The following is a 19907-nucleotide window of genomic DNA, read 5'->3' as shown; positions in this document are numbered from 1 at the left end:
AGCTATAATTCAAGATAGAAAGTTAAGAGTGTCATAAGAGAAATGAAGGGCTTTGATTCTTTAAGTTTCAAGATTGTGTAGTCTTCTTATTCTTAGAATGTTGCCCAGAAAGCATGGGATTTAAGATGTTCTAAAAGTAAATGGTCTAGCATACAGTAGGCTTTTGTTGTAAATAAGATTTTTTTATGCAAATTTCAGAAATACAACTTAAACTGGCTTCAGGAAAAAAGAAAATATTATTTTCTTATTCTTATAAATGAAGAGTCAAAATTATTAGCTTCAGTAAAGACTTGGTCCAGGCTCCAAATTAAAATTATATTATTCTCTCTCTTTCATTCTGTCTCTTCCCACCCTCATTGCACCCCCACCCTCCAGTTATTCTTTCTTCCATTTTGGCCTTCCTCACACTATGGCCCAGTGCAAACTCCAGGTTTACACTGTCTTTACTACTAGCAATCCTAAAGAAAATGAGGGTTTTTTTTTCTCTTTTTCCAGTATTTCCTACAAAAGCCCTAGAATGTTTTCATTGGCCTAAGCTGTTTAACCAGCTCTGGGTCACTTGCCCACCCTGGGAACTCTAAGGATGGGTGGGAGATGGATTTATCCTCACCCAACCTTCTGAGCTGAGAGTGAGAAAGAACTGGCTTTCCCAAAAGGAGAAAACAGAAGTACTTCTAACAGAGGGGGAATGGATGTTGGAAAGGCAACAACTGGTGTTCTCTATAGTTATATCCTTTTTATTTTGGAATAAAAGTAGATCATTCTTGGTGCCCCCTTCTAAATATGTCCATCCTTTCCCGGTGCCACTCCCATCATATACACCTGCCCCCCACCCAGGCATGCCAAGCAATAAAGTACCAGTTGTATCTCTTTATTCACAGGCAGTTCTCTCCATCTCTAACAGACTGTCAACTCCACGAGGACAAAAACTTTGTCTTGTTCATCACTATATTCCCAATGCCCAGCCCTATGCCCAGCAGAGTGAATATTTGCCAAATGAATGGATGGATGGGTTGGGGGGGGGGGCTTGCTACAGTCTAGGATTTGGGCTCCTCTAACTCATGGAGAATTTATGCTAGTCAGAGCCTCTAGAGAATGACTGATGGAGTCAACTCTATATGTATGGCTCTGTGCTAAAGGCAGGGGATGCCAAGACTAAAAAAAATCATTGTCCTAGCCCAGCAGGAACTCCAAGCCTCTTGGGAAAGATACAAACAGGGGTGTGCTGGAGCTGGCCTACACCAGCTCTGAGCCCCTTATGCTCATCCCTTCCCAACTCCAAGTTCAGTGACACTGGCTAGTAGCTTGAGAACAGTGATGGTGGGAGTGCTTATACTACAGTCATCAGTAAATGCTATGTATCAGAGCTCCCCCGCACCCTCTGGAGACCTGGTTGTTAAACATTTACCAGCACACCACTGCACATACTTAAACATATAATTACATCAGAGTGTGAGAAGGGTTACAGTAAATGCCATGAGGTCTCAAGAAGAGAGAGATTCTTCCTCTTTTTTAGATTTTTAGGAAAGCTTTGCCCACTAGACTACATTTTTCTTCACTCATTGCAATGACCCGAGCCAGAAACCAGAAGCCTGTGGTCCCATTGGCCCACTGATCCCCACCTGGCATCTCTCTCTCTCAGGCCTGCGCTCTTGAACAGTGCGGAGAACTTCACAGTGCTCATCAAAAATAACATCGACTTCCCTGGCCACAACTACACCACGTAAGTGCCCAGAATGTGGGACTGTGTTAGCTATCTACTGCTGTGTAACGGATTATGCCAAAACTTAGAAGCTTAATAACCAACATTTATTACCTCACACTGTTCCTGTGGGTAAGGAATGTGGGAATGACTTCGCTGAGTGTTTCTAACTCAGGGTCCCTCAGATGGCGGTCAGGGTATCTGTCAATGGGGCCTAAGTTCATCTCTGGGCTTGACTGGGGCAGAGAATCCTCTCCCAAGTGCACTCACCTGGATGTCAGCAGGGAGCTCAGTTCATCACCATAGGGACCTCTCCCTAGTGCCTTAGTGTCCTTAGGAATGGTGTCTGGCTTCCCCCACAGCAAGTGACCCAAGCGGGACAGAGAGCAAGCCAGACAGACAGTAAACAAGATGGGAGCCTTTTATGACTTCATCTTGGAAGTGACACACCATCGCTTATGCCATATGCTATTGGTCACACAGACCAACCGCACACAGTGTGGGAGGGGTCTAGGCAAGGGTGTGAACCCCAGGGGCTGAGGCTCCTGGGGCTTCTCATGGAAACCAGCTACCAGTTGTCTCACTCCTATGAGAGAGACGGGTCTCCGTTTCCAGTAGCCACGTTTGTTGCTTTGCTTGCTTCTCATTGTGTGCAGGAGAAACATCTTGCCGGGTGTAAACATCACTTGTACTTTTCACAAGACTCAGAATCCACAGTGTCCCATCTTCCGACTAGGAGATATCTTCCAAGAAGTAGGAGATAATTTTTCAGATGCGGCAATTCAGGTTGGTGACATCTTTGTACAGTGAGTCGGGGAATGGAAGATGTCAAATGCCAAGAGGCTGGGCCCCTGGGTCTTAATTATTAGACTCCCTTTACTGAGCATTTAGTAAATCTCTGCACACCCTGCATTACCTCATCAAATCACGCAACAAACCTGCGGGGAGATCCCTGGTGTCATAGTTTCCTGTGGCTGCTGTAACAAACTATCACAGTCTTGGCTTACAACAACACTCTTTTTCTCTCCTTCTACACTTCTGGAGGTCGGAAGTCCAAAGTTAGTTTCACTGGACCAAAACCAAGGTATCAGCAGGGTCATGCTCCCTCCAGAGGCTCTACAGGAGAATCCATTTCCCTGCCTTTCCACCTTCCAGAGCTACAGTCCTCCCATTTCTTGGCTCGTGGCCCCTTCTCCCAGCTTTGAAGCCAGCTGCATGGCGTCTTGTTTCAGCGGTCCCACTAGACTTCTTATTCTGTGTCAAATCTCCCTCAGCCTCCCTCTTATAAAGATACTGATTTTTTTAGAACATTTATAAAAGGAAATATGTAGGGCTCATCTGGATAATCAAGATAATCTCCCCATCTCAAGAACCCTAAACCCCAAGAACTCCCACAGCCTCTTTTGCCCTATAAGATAATATATCCAAAGATTCTGAGGATTAGAACCTGGGATTGGAATACCTTTGGTAATGATTCAGACTACCACACTTGAATTAGTCAGGATTCTTCCAGTTGCATGTTATAGACATCCAACCCAAATGATGTAAGCAAAGAATAAATTAAAAAACCTGTGTGGCAAAAAGAAACCAAACAATTGTCTTAAGAAACAACAACAAAAAACCCATATTAACGCATATAAAAGACACTAGGGGAAAAGGACCTTCTAGTACAGCTAAGAAATTTTCCTACCTCGGAAGTTTTCTTCTGCTCTTCCTCTCTGGAAATGTCTTGCCCCAGACACACCATTAGCTGTCTCCCTCACCTTCTTCCAGCATGTGCTCAAATGTAGGTTCAGTGAAGCTTTCCCTTACCACTTCACTTAAAATAACAATTTCTAAAAAAAATAAATAAATAAATAAAAATAAAAATAAAATGACAATTTCTAGGGGCATCTGTGTGGCTCAGTCAGTTATGTGTCTGACTTCAGCTCTGGTCACAGTCTCACAGTTCATGAGCTAGAGCCCCACGTCGGGGTCTGTGCTGAGAGCTCAGAGCTTGGAGCCTGTTTCCAATTCTCTGTTTCCCTCTCTCTCTGCCCCTGCCCCGCTCATGCTCTGTCTGTCTCTTTCTCTTTCTCAAAAAATAAATACACATTAAAAAATTTTTATGACAATTTCTATCCCTATCCAGCATTATCTCACATACTATGTAATTTACATATCCATTTGTCTGTTTTCCCTGACTAGAATGTAAGTTCCATGAAGGCAGGTATCTTTGGCTTTTTTTGTTAATTTTTGATAATGCTTAGCATAACAGATACTCAATAAATATTTGTTGACTGAATGAGGTGTATGATAGCAGTAGACATGGCTGCATCCAGGAACTCAGATGAGGTCTTTAGGAATCTGACTCCTCATCTCTTTGCTGTTTCCTTACTGATGAGGTCATTCTCAGGCAGATTTCCCTCATGTCAAGACAAAGCCACCAGAGCCTTTAGAACTGCACTGTCTGATATGGTAGCCACTAGTCAAATGAAGCTATTTAAACTTAAATTAATTGGAATGAAATATTTATTTCCTCTGTCATGCTAGCCACATTTCAAGCACCCAGTAGCCACACACAGCCAGTGGTGGCTTTATTGCACAGCATGACTATAGAGTATTTTCATCACTGCAGAATATTCTGTTGGACAATGTTGCTCTGGACTGCCACACTCTCTAGCTAGTGGTCCCAACCAATAGAGGGCCTCTTTTTTTTTTATGGTTCTGGCAAAATGTCTCAGAGAGGGCTCTGATTGGTCAGTCTTGAGCCACACGCCTATTCCTGAACCAGTCACCAGGTCCAGAGGGATGCCCAGTCCTGACTGGCCAGGCTTAGATCATGTTCCCATTCCTGGAGATGGGAGAGGGGACAGTCCCATCCAAACCACTCAGTTGGGAGAGACATTTCCCAAAGAAAATTCCAGGGATTTTTACCAGGAGAACTGGATGCTCAGTGACAGAAACATCAGATATTCACAATAATATGTACAGTGTTTGGCTTAGTGCCAATAAGTGATAATTGTCAAAATTCTATATTATTTACCCTTTCTCCAAGTCAGAGTCTGCTTGTTACTTATCTTATTATCCCTAGCATCTAGCATACTGTCTTAAAATACCATATTTCATCAATTCAAAGACATATTTTTTCACATTTTAATATTTCTGAACTCAGGAAATACTTTAGATTCATGGAATTTCACAGTTTAATTGATAACATTTGTTATGTTCCTTCTCAGAGGAACATAAAAAGAAAATTATGCATCTGATAAGCAATGGTATCTAAGATTCGGTGAAATAGGATAGTCAGTGCTCAAAACATGTTTGTAGAAAGAAAGAAGTACCAAGTAGAGGTAAAATATTAAGAGATTCCTTAGAAGTTCAGAGAAGAGAAAGGTCACCTTGAATTGAGGAGGATGGGGTGGCTGAATGGATAAGGAAGGATGTACATTGGGTCTTAGAGGATGATGAGGATTTAGTTAGAGAGGTGGATGGGAAAAATATTTCAATGGGAGAAAAGGACAAGGGCCAAGACTTAGAAGTTCAAAGTATAGTGGGGAGAGGGGAGATGGGCATGGAGGAGGGCACTTGTGGGGATGAGTGCTGGGTGTTATATGGAAACCAATTTGACAATAAACTATTAAAAAATAAAATAAAACCTACTTTAACTAAAAATGTGAAAAAAAAAGAAGTTCAAAGTGTACCCAGCAATTCCACTTATAAGTAGACACCCAAGAGAAAGGACATCATCTGTCCACACAAAAGCATAAGTGTTCATAGCAGCACTAGTCATGTCTATCAAAAGATAAATGGATAAACCAGAGGTAGTCTGTCTATACAAAGAAACATTCTTCCACCACAAAAAGGAATGAAGGACTGACATAGGCTACAAATATGGATGAACTTTAAAAATAGTACACTAAGTGAAAGAAGCCAGACACAAAAGATCACATATTATATGAGTTCATTCATATGAAAGTTCAGAATAAGGAAGTCTAGAGGGACAGAAAGTAAATTAGTGGTTTCTTAGGGTTGAGAGAGGGGAGTAAGGGGTGTTGACTAGAAGTTCAGGGGTTTCTTTTGGAGGCAATGAAATTTGGAAAATTTATTATGGTGATGGTCACACATATATGTGAACGTACCAAAAAAAAGTTGAATTACACACTTTAAATGCCTAAACTGTATGTGAACTGTATCTCAATAAATCTGTTTTAAAAAAAAAAGAAAAGAAAGAAAAGAAAATTGGGGCACCTGGGTGGCTTAGTCAGTTAAGCGTCTGACTTCAGCTCAGGTCATGATCTTGCGGTTCGTGAGTTCAAGCCCTGCGTCGAGCTCTGTGCTGACAGCTCAGAGCCTGGACCCTGCTTTGGATTCTGTGTCTCCCTCTCTCTGCTTCTCCCCTGGATTCTGTGTCTCCCTCTCTCTGCTTCTCCCCTGTTCACACACACTCTCTCTCTCTCTTTCTCAAAAATAAACATTTAAAAATTTTTTTAAGAAGAACTAAAAATTCCAAGTTTTTTAAGGGAAAAGTGTAGACAGTTTGTGATAAGAGCTTTTACTAGGGGGGTGTTGGGAGGTAAAGCAGAAAAGGCATGTGATGGGCACCCAGAATTCCAGTATAACAAGCTTCAACTTCATCTTTAATGGGGGTGAAGGGGGTATTCAAGGCATTTGATTATGGGAGAGATTCACTGAAAGCTGTATTTTAGGAAAAGAAATCTAACAGCATGTCCCAAATGGGAAGAATAGTGGGGAGAGGCATTTGCAGCCACATGTGTGTGTTAGATGGCCTTGTGCATTCGTGACTCTCAAATTTAATCCATATTTTCCTCTAAAAAGAAAACCTTTGCCTTAATGATCATTCCTATGCAGGGAGAGGTCTGGTGGCTGCGTCCCACATGCAGCAGGACTTACAGACTGTGTCTCCTTGTCCTCTGCAGGGAGGAATCATGGGCATTGAGATCTACTGGGACTGCAACTTGGACAGCTGGTTCCATCGCTGTCGTCCAAAATACAGCTTCCGTCGCCTTGACGACAAGACCACCAACGAGTCCTTATACCCTGGCTACAATTTCAGGTAACAGCGCTCCAGGTCAGAATGGTGGCCACTGGGTCTGCCCAAACCTCCAGGCCAGGGTGAATTGCATAACCAGCAGCCAGTGAGAATTAGTTTTGGTTCCCAAGGCAACAAGATGAATGCAAAAATCCTCTAAGAGCTAGGGAATGACTGGATTTTTGTATGAATTTTCTTTTCTTTTGAAAAAAAAAAAAAAACAGAAACAAAAGTGGACAAAGAAGAACATAGAGAAGAGGATAAAAATCACTAGAAGTCCTCAACTGTGAGATAATGAAAGATAGCCCTCTGGTAAATTTCCCTTCCTCTAACCGACGCTTTCATGCAGCTGCTAGAAGATGGTATCACGCTTATAACCTGCTATTCTGTGGTGCGTTTGCTTTCCCATATCCAGGATCACTCAGAATTCACTGTGACCATCACGTTAATGATGCCAATGGTGGGAGCATAATAATACCAACAGCCACAACTTAGGGAGGGTCTCTCTGTATACTAGGCCCTCAACATCATCACTTCTCCACCTCACATCACCCTGGAAGGGGGACATTAGTGTTCCCAGGCAGAGCTGAGAAAGGTGAAATGATTTGTCCCAGAACGCAGAGCTAACAGTAGCTCCGTAATCCTAACTAACCTAGATCACTCTGACTCATAAACCCATGCACTTTCCCTTCCATCCCATGATTTTCTCACCCGTGCCTCCATTACTGGACATTTGGGGCACTTCCAGTTTTTGTATGACACATAATTCTATGCTGCACATTTGTGTACATAAATCTTTGAATTCCAGAGTGTTTCCTTAGGATAAATTTCTAGAAGTAGAGTTATTGGATCAAAGGTTTTTAACATTTTACCATATTCTTTAAAAATTTTTTTCTAGGGCTCTATTTTTCATCTCTCAGTTTTATATTTGGTTCCTTCTCAAAGCCATCTATTGCTGTTTCGGTGAGGTCCATTCTTACCTTATGGATCCTTTTCCTTCTGTCTGTTCTACTGTATAACTCCTTTCAAGGTGACCCATTACCTGTAGTAACTAGGGTGGGATTTCTTCTTCCGAAGCTTTGGAGTATCTGTTGGTGGGTTTCAGCAGGAAAGACCTTGTGCAAAGTTCTGTGTGTACCATGAGATGTGGAGGCATTCCTCAGTGGGGATTATGTGATTTTGTCGTCTGTCAGGACTGTGTGAAATCTGTTCATTAACCAGTTCTGGGTTAATTTCTGGGCACTGGAGGTCTTCACCCATCCCTGCTCCCTCGCTCCCATATTTTGATATGACTTAACATATCTGTATCTATTATCTTGTATTTCTGTATGGGAGGTGGTAGGTTTATTGTACCAGAACATCTTAAAGACTGCTGACGCCACACTGTGTCCACACCTGCAGTCCTGTCTGACTTTTAAGGTTCTTTGCAGTACACCTCATATGCTTCTTGCTTCTGGACTTCAGCCCTGTAAGAATTGACTAGAATCCTGGTTCCTCTTCATCATTTAAACCAGCTGGTGCTGGTTTGGTGCTGACCTACTCTTGTTTCGACCCTCTGTACTGTTCACTCCTCTGCCCCCGGCTTTTCCCCAGTGGCGATCCTGTGCCATCCTAACTTAAGTTTCCATGTTACCTCCTATGTCTGGATTGTTTTTTCAGCCTGTTCCTACAACTCTGTCTCAGCACTAACTTGGCCTTTGAGTCCATGATCTCTCATTGCTTCTACGTGCCAGTCAGCTTTCGGCAACTGTAATTAGAGATGATCATTTTGTGCCCTGATTCTAGACACAAAGTAGGCTTATGCTGTTCCCTTTTCAGAAAGAGTTGCCAGCTACATCCCTAGAATAGGAGCTGGCCACCATTTTGCCTATGAAGCCAGTAGGAAATTGATATCAGCATTCCTCATTTATTTACTCATGAAATATATATCGAAGAAAAAATACTGTTGTGCCAGTGGTATATATTGGTAAACAAAACAGACAAAGTTACTACTTAGCTTATTCTAGTAGGGCATGAATAGAAGTATTTTGTAAGACAAAAATATAAGTAAATAAAAAACTCCAGGAAGGCAACATCATTAGTCATCAGGGAAATGCAAATTTAAACCACAATGAGATACATACCCTCAGAATAGGAACAAATTTTTAAAAGCCTGGCAATTCCAAATGTTGGCAAGGAGGAGAAGCAACTGGAACTCTCCTACTTCCCTGGTGGGAGTGTAAGATGGTACAACCACATTAGAGAACTATTGGGAAGGTTCTTATAAAGTTAAACACACATCTATCCTATAATCCAGAAATCTCACTCTCAAGTGAAGAAAGGAATCTCAGGTCCACACAAAGATTTGTACGTGAATGTTTACAACAGCCTTAGTCGTAAGTACCAAAACCCAGAAACAACCCAAATGTCCGGAAACAGGTGCCCGGAGAAATGAATTATGATATATTTATACAATAAAGCACTAGCTAGTATAAATAAAGAAGGAACACACTGCTTATACATACAACGGCATAGAGGAATCCCACCAACATTATGTTGAGGGAAAGGAGTCAGATCAAAACAAGTCATACTACATGATGCCATTTATATGAAGTACAAGAACAGGCACAACTTTTCATTGATGATAAAAGACAACGGTGGGTACTGGGCTGAGGAGTAGGGGATGGGAGAGGTAAAATAGGAACTGATTGGAAAAGAGCACAGGAGAATTTTCTGGAATAGTGGAATGTTCTAGATCTTGATAGGGGTAGGGGTAGAGGTTATACAGTGTATTCGTTTGTCAAAACTCATATAACTCAACTCTTAGGACTTGTGTACTTTATTATACGTAAATTATACCTCAATAGAGCAAACAAACGACTCCAACGAGAGCATTTCAGATGATGATACATACTCTGAAAAAAATCAAACAAGATACTGTGATGTAGGGTCAGGGCAGAGGGGGGTGGGGAGTGACCAGAGAAAGCCTCTCCAAGTTCAGGGTAGGACCCGTACAGATACCATGCACTTTCCTGAGGACTGTGCTTTCCTAGTTAAGAAGAAAAGTAACTGCACAAACAGGAGCCCATGTTAGAGGAACCATCTTGCAAAAATGTGTAGCCTCTCTGAATACCTTTGGTATTAATGGTCCAGACCAGCGGTTCTCACAGTGCAATTCCCAGCATTAGCATCACTTAGGAACATGTTAGAAATGCAAATTCCCAGGCCCTGCCCTGGACCTACTAAATCAAGCACCCTGGGAATTGTCTTCACAAGCTCCCCAGGTAAGAGCCTCTCAAGTGTGAAAAACACCGATCTAGAACCTTGGTACTCAAAGTGTGGTCCCAGGACCAGCAACAGCACGGGCCTCACCTGGGAGCCTGTTGTAATGCAGAATCTCAGGCCCTATGCTTGATTTACTGGATTAAAATCTGCATTTTATTTTTTTAAGTTTATTTATTTGAGAGAGAGAATAGGCAGAGAAGGGGGGGCAGTGGAGCTGAGAGAGACTGAGTGGGGCTCAAACTCACAAACCATGAGATCATGACCTAAACTGAAGTTGGATGCTTAACAGACTGAGCCACCAAGGGACCCTCAAAATCTGCATTTTAACAAGATTCATGTGCACATTTAAGTTTGAGTTTATTTTTGTTTGTTTTTTTGCCTACACAATGTTTTGAAAGTTGAGGCACTCTACAGAAAATTCTGGACGTCCTACTTTTCTTGAAAAGTGTAACTATTTAGGGGTGAAAAAAACCCTAAACCATTTGAACTCTGGGTTCATATCCCACACAGCAGGACTCAGCTGGAGGTATCTGTGGTTCCCTTTAGAAAGGACATGTGTTTTTTGGTTCACCACTGTCTCCACCACTCCTTATTTACTTGGCCTACATCACTCACTTCTGTCATCTGCCTGACATCTGTAGGCATTTGAATTTGAGACCCTTGACTCAAGGTCAGCTGAGATCAAGACACAGGATGCTTTTTGCCTCAGCTGGGTCAATGGAGTTTCATTGCGGACCCTGAAAGCAGCTCCTAGTTTAGGTAACATTCTGATATCCCTGCTGCTCTCCTGAGCAGACTTAAGGCCATTAGCAAGAAGAGACGGTTGGATCAGTGGTCCCCTGACTGTCTTCGCAGGCTCACAGGCTGGCTTCTTTCTTTTCTTTCTTTCTTTCTTTTCTTTTTTTTTTTTTTTTTTTAACAGTCTGCAGAAGCACGCAGGGCAAAGTCCCAAACAGATATTAGCAAATGCCCTTTGAGTCGCTGAGCTAAGCCTGAGAACATCAGCTCCTAGGGAGATCTGAGGTGGTTATGATGTTAATGTTCTTTTAGAACAAAATGGTAAGGCATTTGTTGTCTGGAATGAGCATCAAAAGAAATCTTTGGCCAAAAATAAATTGTCAAGTCCTGATGGAAAGTTGGACAGGTTATTTTCAAATAGCCACTCAAAAGAGAAGGGAATTACAGGTTAAATGAGGTATATGAAAAATATATATAACTTCCAAAAACAGAGGAAGTTGAAGAAGTTGATCATATTACAGAACTTTCTCCTTTACCAAAAGATACATGGCAAACGGTCCTTATTCGGTGAACATGTGATTCAGTTTATTTACAGCAAGTATAAAGTAGGGCAGACCTACACCGTATGCCCGATGCTCTTTTCTGATTCAGAATGGGTATATCCATATGTTAGTTTCCTGTGCCTGCTGTGACAAATGACCACAAACTTGGTGGCTTATAACAGCAGAAGTGTATTCTCTCAGTTATGGAGGCCAGAAATCTAAAATCAAGGAGTCAGCAGGAACACACTCTCTGAAGTCTCTAGGGAAGGATCCTTCCTTGCCTCTTCCAACTCCCCATGGTCCTCCCTGTTCCTTGACTTGAGGCTACATCATTCCAGTGATGATCCTCCCTCTTTACATGGGATTCTCCTCTGTGTTTCTGTTTCAACTCTTCTCTCCTTTCTCTTATTAAGACACCAGTCATTAGATCCACCCTAAATCCAGGATGATCTCATCTTGAGATCCTTAATCACATATGGAAAGACAATATTCCCAAATAAGGTCACATTCACAGGTACAGGGGTTAGGCACTTGGACCTACCTTTTTGGGGGGCCATTGTTCACAAACCATCACAGCATGCAAAAAACAATCCTGCTCAGAGCATGGACCACTGACCACATGCATCAGATCCATCTGACACCTTTCTAAGAACATCTCAGAACTTCTAAAATCACCCCCTGGAGGGTAAGGCCCAGAAATCTACTTTTGAACACACTTTCCATGTGATTCTTATCCTGAGTTCAAGAGTCACTGTACCAAGACCCTTTAGCTTTGTGTATTAAAAAAATAAATCACTCAAAAGAGCAGCAAAAGAAAGAACAATCATGGAATGAGAACAATCAGAAGCAAAGAAATCAAAACCCCTCCAGCCAGAAACAGGTGCTGAAGTACTTGGGAATATCTAACTGGTCTCAACATCACATTTTGAGAATTAAAAGAAATTAGAGTTTCAAATGCTCCATAGTCTATTCTGGAGGAGCAACTGTTTTCTTCTTCCTCCACGCATGTAAATAGATTGTCAATTAATAACTCAGAAAGAAAATGCCTTACCTAAAAACCACCACCAAAAGGTGGTAAGAGGGAGAGAAGGATTTAAAAGTTTTGTGAGGCATGTGGTTTAAGCCTTCCTATTTATCCATGAAAACAAAACATTCTGCTTTTCCTGAATGCAATGCTGGGGAGGGCTGTGTATTTGGGTGACTGTGATTTGTGCCCAGGTCTTAATATATGAAGATGGCTGAGTAATGGCACGGAGAGGTCACTGTCACTGAAAGAACTTTATTACTTACATTTCCCAAGAGGAGGGACACATCATGCCACACAAATTCATGGGGGGAGCACCAGATTCGGTCAGGAGGTGGCCCAGAGCCTTCGTTGTGTTTTCCATGGGACAGACAGGGCAGGGCAGGGGAAATGGCATAGGATTTGGCTGGCTTGAGTAATGTGGACAGGCTCTGGGCTACAGGTACAGTCTCCAGTTGTCTGGTACCTGGCCCTGGGTGACTTGGTGCCAGGGAAATATTGGCCAGGGGTTGAGGGGGTGGTTGGGGATATGGATTTAGGATTAGTCAGAGGGTTCCTAATTTGATTTTCACTCACTCACAAAATCTGGGTCTCTGGGAAGATATAAACAGATAGTTTGGCCCTATGATAACAGATGCAAATAGACAAATACAGAATCTAAGAAAATACAATTAGAACAGATTGCTGAGGGGCACCTATCCCTGATCCAGCAATTAGTATCTAAGATCCCGCCACCGCTCTTTGTTCTAGAAGCCAAACCCTCTTAAGAAATAATCAGATTTGCTTGAAGCTATTCTTAAACATTTCTCTGCTTGTTGTGCCTGTATTGGTTAAAAATTGCTCATTTTAGGGGCGCCTGGGTGGCTCAGTTGGTTAAGCGTCCGACTTCGGCTCAGGTCATGATCTCATGGTTCATGGGTTCGAGCTCCACGTCAGGCTCTGTACTGACAGCTAACTCAGAGCCTGGAGCCTGGTTCAGATTCTGTGTCTCCCTCTCTCTCTGACCTTCCCCTGCTCGCACACACACTCTCTCTCTCTCAGAAATTAAAAAAAAAAAAATTGTTCATTTTAATCTTAAACGAGAAGCAGATTTTCTTTTTCTTTTTTAATATTTTTTTATTTTTATTTCAAGGAGAGAGAGAGACAGCGCGAGCAGGGGAGGTTCAGAGAGAGAGGGAGTGACAGACTCTGAAATAGGCTCCACGCTCTGAGCTGGCAGTCAGCACAGAGCCCGACGCGAGGCTCGAACTCACGAACCGCGAGATCATGATCTAAGCGAAAACGACTAAGCCACCCAGGCGCCCTGAGAAGCAGATTTTCTATTGCTCTGTGATTGTGGAAGAAGAAGAGGTGACGTACAGAAATGGTTCTTCAGGGGGCGCCTGGGTGGCTTAGTCGGTTAAGCTTCCTACTTTTGCTTAGGTCATGATTTTGCTGTTCTTGTGTTCGAGCCCCGTGTCGGGCTCTGTGCTGACTGCCAGCTCAGAGCCTGGAGCCTATTTCAGAGTCTGTATCTCCCTCTCTCTCTGACCCTCCCCTGCTCACGCTGTCTCTCTCTCTGTCTCTCTCTCCTAGAAATAAATAAAAATATTTTTTAAAAAAATTAAAAAAAGAAAGAAAAAAAGAAATGGTTCTTCAGATTCAAAAGAGTAACCTGTGGGTTTGGATTATGTTCGCAAAGTAATCGCTCTGTCCACTGCGGCAGAGCTAGAGGATGAACAAGGAAGATTAGCCCAGCCCCTGTTTGGGGTTTTCCTTTCATGAAATACCAGCGTGTTCAGATAGATCTTTATAAACATGGATCCTTCTCCTCATACAGATATGCCAAGTACTATAAGGAAAACAACGTTGAAAAACGGACTCTTATAAAAGTCTTTGGGATCCGTTTTGACATCCTGGTTTTCGGCACCGTAAGTCTCTGCTCCCAGCCACTGGCATCTCCATTCCTGTGACTGTGTACTAATTATTGCTGTAGTGCCTCAAAGGGTGAATGTTTCCACCATAGTCATTAGCTGGGACTGTGCATGTGGGATAAGAGGGGGAAGAAATGTCCTTGGGGTCCTGTCCATGATGAAGTCATCTGATAAGTACAAGAAAGGGACTGGAAAAAAATTTTAATATTCAATTTAAAAAATACTCTGATGCTTAGAAAAAGAGAAAGAGAAAGAAATCTTTTTGCAACTTTGAGCCAACTCAAACTGGCTTAGGGGGGAAAAATTTTTTTTTAATCTCACATAGCTGAAAAACTCAGGGGCAGTTAGTTTTCAGGCTTCAGGCATGGCTGGATCTAGATGTTAAAATAACATCATTAGGAATCTGCCTCCCTCCATTTCTTACATCTGTTCTCCTCTGTTTTGGCTTCATTCTCAGCTGCCCATCTCTACACAGTGGTTTAAGGCAGCTTCTTATATGTTGCTAGGTTAGCAATGCAAAGAGAACATGTCTTTACTAAAAGGTTGAGGAAATGCCTCAGGCAGCTGCCATTGGCTCTGACTGGCCCAGTATGGGCCCCATGCCCACTGCTGAACTAATCACTATGTTTAGATCATACCATACTCTCAACGGCTGATCTTGGACTTGCCCTGAACCAGCTCATTGCCCCCAGACTACGTGAACCAAGTATGGACAGAGATGGTTCTCCAAAGGAAAACTGGAGTGCTGTCGCCAGAAGAAGGAGGGAGGGGGTGCCGGGCATGCAAAAATCCATAGATGCTCACAATGCCTTGTCCAACAGTATATTATTTATGTCATACAGTGGGAAGCAGCACAAGAGTCAATGAGATAGAAGCTGAGGGGATGGAAAGACCACCAAGAATAAAAACCACAAGGGCACCTAAGGGAAGACCATGCAGACATTCTTTCCCTCTGCTTCCAAAGTAATGGCAAATCTTTTTTAGGGCAAACTTGTCTGAAACTCTCACCTTGTATGGGAAAACAACAAACCTTTAATGGTTCTCCTCTCAGTGTGTGGGTTCCAATGCTTTTTTGTTTAAAACACTCATGTTTTCAAGCACATCCCAGAAGGCAGAAGCAGGATGAATGGGAATCCTATTTTCAGTCTCTGTGGTCTTTGTTGCCGTGAACAACCTGGACGCGTCTATGGAAGTCACAGTCACAGACTCCCTCCTCTGCTGGAGCTAACAATTACATGTTAGAGCAAAAGAGCTCTGCTCTGAATGTCAATGAAGTAACCTTTCCCATTCTGTTTTCAGGGAGGGAAATTTGACATTATCCAGCTGATCGTGTACATTGGCTCGACCCTGTCCTACTTTGGTTTGGTAAGGGATTCTTTCCCACACTTTAGGAAAGTGATTTGGCAAAAGGAAATCTCACTAACATGGCTCTGGTCTGGGTTTTTCCCAGGCCACTCTGTTCATTGACTTTCTCATCAACACTTACTCGAGTAAATGCTGCCGATCCCACATTTATCCACGTTTCAAGTGCTGTGAATGCTGTGTGGTCAATGAATACTACTATAGGAAGAAGTGTGAGACCATCGTGGAGCCGAAGCCGGTAAGGCATGTCGCATCAGGAGGTACCAAAACACCCAGAGAGTATGTCAGATCACTGAGAACCGGGCAAAAATAAGGCCAATATCACAAGTGCAATCCCATGGTGGACAAGTCTCTGGACTCTACCCTGATCCACTACTCTCAGATGAATCCCTTTTGGTCTTAGGGAAGAATAGAAATAAAAATAAAGAGGAAAGATAGAGAATAAATTTTTATGGTCTAGGACTTGTCAGTTTCATCAGCGTTATTTATTTGGTTCAGAAAAAAAGGTATAATGACTTTGGAGAACAATTTGGCAGTACCTAATAACACTTAAGTGGGACATACTTTACAGCCTGGCGTTTTCACTTCTCCATATCAACTCTTGAGAAACACTCACGTGAGTGCCCAAGCAGTACCATGCACACTTGGTCCACTGCAGTGCTGTCTGTAACAGTGAAGAAAGAGCATCTACCCAAGTGTCCAACAGGTGGATGGTGAAAGAAACTAAGACCGGTCCATAGCAAGGAATGCCAGGCACCCATTTAAAAGAATGAGGTGGCTAATAATAAAAGCAAACATTTATATACCACTTCAAAGTGCATCGTATATATTAATTCACTGAATCTCCACAACAACCCTATAAATAGATGCTACTATCATCTCTTTCTAAAGATGAGGAAATTGAGGTGCAGGAGGGTTAAATAATTTGCCCAAAGTCATACAGCTACTCAGTGGGAGAGCTGAAACTCCAACTTTAGGCAGGCTGGTTTCAGAATCCAGAACCCATCTTCACGACCACTACGTCATAGGTACTGGCATGAGCAAATATCCAAAACATGTTGTTGAAAGCAAAATGGCAAACTATAGAATAATATATATGGCATGATATAGCCATGATATATAGGCTAAAACACAACTACAGACATATACTAATTTTATGTATTTTCTACATGTATATTATATGTGTACACACATATATTCTATATATCTTATATGTATTCTCTATATTTTCCACATTTATTATACACATGCACATTTGTATATAGGGAGGGTAACATATGTACACTAAAAGGTACTGGACACACATAAAAGTGACAACAGTGATTCCTTCTGCAGAGGAGCCTAGGATGGGGGACTTGTCAAAGGGCATTTTAGTTCATCTGCATTGTTTCGACTTGCTTAATTTGGGTTTTACTAAGCAAGTCCCCTACACTTGGCTCCATGATTTCCTCCAATCAAGGAGTAATCTCCAGTACTTAAAACAACAAAGAAGGTTTATCTTTTCCTCATCCAAGAATATTATTGTTCTTTCCCAGCAGCTGAATGCATGATTCACTGGCCACTGCACATGTATTATACAATTTGAAATAAAAGTTCATTTTTGAAACTGAAAATAATTAACCATTTCATGGCCCAAGATGGGATGAAATTCGACAAGATAATAAATAGCTTAAGTTGCAACAGTAAAATTTTCTGGAGCTATTCCATCTAGAGTAACTGAAATTGAGGGAACACAACAAAGGACTTTTACATTGCATGTCGGAGACATAAAAACAGCAGGTGGTAAGGTGGGGAGACTCCAGGCCCGCATATTACATTCTTAGGGTTCCATGGCTAATTTACCTGTAGACTCAGACATCATCCATTCTTGTCTAGCGAGAGTTTTTGGTCAGCTTCTCTAACAGTCTGTCATTTGGCACATAGGAATAACATTTGCCTTTAGATATGTTTCAGGTGTGTGATTGTTGATAATTCTGTACAAAAATGGTTAAAAATTTTAACCCTTTTTTCCTAGACATTAAAATATGTGTCCTTTGTGGATGAATCCCACATTACAATGGTGGACGAGAGGCTACTTGGGAGAAGTCTACAAGATGTCAAAGGTGAAAAAGTCCCAGTAAGTTAAAACATTCAGTCTTTTTTTTTTTTTTTAAAGAAAAGCTACTATTAAATATAAATATATCTATAAATTTGGGTAAGTCACAATTGATGAATTTTAACACAGTTAAGTACAAGTAACCAGCACTCAGAATATTATTAGCAGAAGCACTTTTCATGCTTCTACCCAATCACACTACCTTCCCTTAAAAGTCATCATTGTCCTGCACCCAAAGGTTAGTTTTATCTCAACCAGAATATTACAAAATTTGAATCCTGTATATATTTAGTATGCTCTGTGGAGTATCTGGCTTCTTTCATTCAACATTATTTTTGTGAGTCATCCATGACACTGAATATAGCAATAGTTCATTCTCATTATATATCACTTCCATTTTACAAACGTCCAATTTATGGACATTTAGGTAGTTTCCAGTTTGGAGCTCATGCCAAAAATGCTGCCACGGTAAACATATGGTGCCTACAAGTAGACCTGATGGATCAGAACACAGGCATAGGATACCACCAAACCATTCTCTAAAGGGGGTGGGGGTTTTTCTTGAGAGGGGGAGGGGCAGAAAGAGAGAGAGAGAGAGAGAGAGAGAGAGGCCAAAGAGGCTCCAAGCTATCAGCACAGAGGTCTGCACTCTCATGAACCATGAAATCATGACCTGAGCTGAAATCAAGAGTCGGTTGTCTGACTCAGCCACCCAGATGTCCCTAAAGGAAGTATTTTAATTCCCACTCTCCTCAGCAGCTCTGATTGCTGGATGTCTTCATTAACTGTATCATTTCTACAGCTGCCATAATAAGTCACCACAAATTAAGTAGTGTAAAACAACAGAAATTCATTCTCTCACAATGCTGGAGCCTGGAAGTCTGAAATCAAACCGTTGGTAGGGCTCTGCCTGAAGGCTCTATGGGAGGATCCTTCTTTGCCTCTTTCAGCTCCTGATGTTAATTACATCTGCTAGGACCTTTGGTACAATACCTATTAGATGCTGTAATAGCAAGCCTCTTTGCTGTAGGGGTTTTTTAAAGTTTATTTGTTTTTGAGAGGGGAAGGGAAGAGAGAGCAAGTGGGGGAAGGGCGGAGAAGGAGGGAGAGAATGAGAATCCCAAGCAGGCTCCACACTGTCGGTGCAGAGCCCAATATGGAGCTCAAACTCATGAACCTTCAGATCAAAACCCAAGCTGAAATCAAGAGCCAAACACTTACTGACCGAGTCATCTGGGCACCCCTGCTGTAGGGTTTTAAAAAATGCTTTATGGATTAAGAAAAGTCTCCTCTGGGGGAGCCTGGGTGGCTCAGCCAGTTGAGTGTCCTACTTCAGCTCAGGTCATGCTCTCACAATTTGTGAGTTCGAGCCCCACATCTGGCTGGCTGCTGTCAGCACAGAGACCACTTCAGATCCTCTGTCCCTCTCTCTCTCTGCCCCTCCTCAGTTGCATTCTCTCAAAAATAAATAAAAATTGAAGGAAGGAAGGAAGGAAGCCCCTCTGTTCTCAGCTTTCTAAGAATTTTTATCATAAATGGATACTGAATTTTAAAATAATGCTTTTTCTACCTTTTAAAAAAATGATCAATGAGCTTTCCTTTTTTCTATAATGTGGTGAATTATACAAATTTATTTTCAAATATTAAGCCAACCTTGTATTCCTGCAATAAAATCAATTTAAATATATATATTATTCTTTGTATTTATTGCTGGATTTGATTCACGAATACGTAAGATTTTTTATATCTCTTATTGAGAGAGGCTGACCAAAATTTTTCCATTCTTGAAATGTCCTTGCTAGATTTGGGTATAATGTGAACTTGGGGGCAAGGACAAATACACATAACATAAAATTTACCATTTTAACCATTGTAAAGTGTACAATTCACTGACATTTAAAATTCAAAAGTTGATCCACAATACTGGGCAACCATTGCACTATCTAGTTCCAGAACGTTTTCATCAACCCAAAAGGAAACCCCGTATCTACTCAGCAGCGACTCCTCATAGCCACTTCCCCCTAGTCCCTGGAAATCATTTTTTACCCTGGCAATCCGCTTTCTATCAGCATGGATGTGCTTATTCTGGACATTTCATATAAATGGAATCACACAAAATTTGTCATGTTGTATCTGACTTCTTTCACTTTTCATACTGTCTTCAAGGTTCATCCATGTGCTAGCAGAGGGCAGTACATTGTTCCTTTTTTTTTTTTTTTTAGCTAAATAATACTC

The 19907-nt window shown here is 41.8% G+C and overlaps 2 protein-coding genes across 8 annotated transcripts in view; one reads left to right on the top strand and one right to left on the bottom strand.

Annotated features, from left to right (window-relative positions):
• IFT81 (intraflagellar transport 81) overlaps nucleotides 1-19907 on the bottom strand; it is a 184251-nt gene that overhangs the window by 136436 nt on the left and 27908 nt on the right. The window lies entirely within an intron of this gene.
• P2RX7 (purinergic receptor P2X 7) overlaps nucleotides 1-19907 on the top strand; it is a 49161-nt gene that overhangs the window by 25258 nt on the left and 3996 nt on the right. For all 6 annotated transcript variants that reach the window (XM_039219615.1, XM_039219455.1, XM_039219307.1 and 3 more), the window contains exons 7-13: nucleotides 1643-1723; nucleotides 2359-2488; nucleotides 6622-6758; nucleotides 14122-14212; nucleotides 15515-15580; nucleotides 15666-15815; nucleotides 17592-17693. In XM_039219615.1, coding sequence (XP_039075546.1) covers nucleotides 1643-1723; nucleotides 2359-2488; nucleotides 6622-6758; nucleotides 14122-14212; nucleotides 15515-15580; nucleotides 15666-15815; nucleotides 17592-17693 — 757 coding nt within the window. The remainder of the gene's footprint in view (nucleotides 1-1642; nucleotides 1724-2358; nucleotides 2489-6621; nucleotides 6759-14121; nucleotides 14213-15514; nucleotides 15581-15665; nucleotides 15816-17591; nucleotides 17694-19907) is intronic.

The sequence above is a fragment of the Hyaena hyaena genome, unplaced genomic scaffold (genome assembly GCF_003009895.1).
Source record: "Hyaena hyaena isolate Hyena2069 unplaced genomic scaffold, ASM300989v1 scaffold_0, whole genome shotgun sequence".
NCBI classification, from domain to species: Eukaryota; Metazoa; Chordata; class Mammalia; order Carnivora; family Hyaenidae; genus Hyaena; species Hyaena hyaena.
This window is presented reverse-complemented; position numbering and strand designations above follow the sequence as displayed.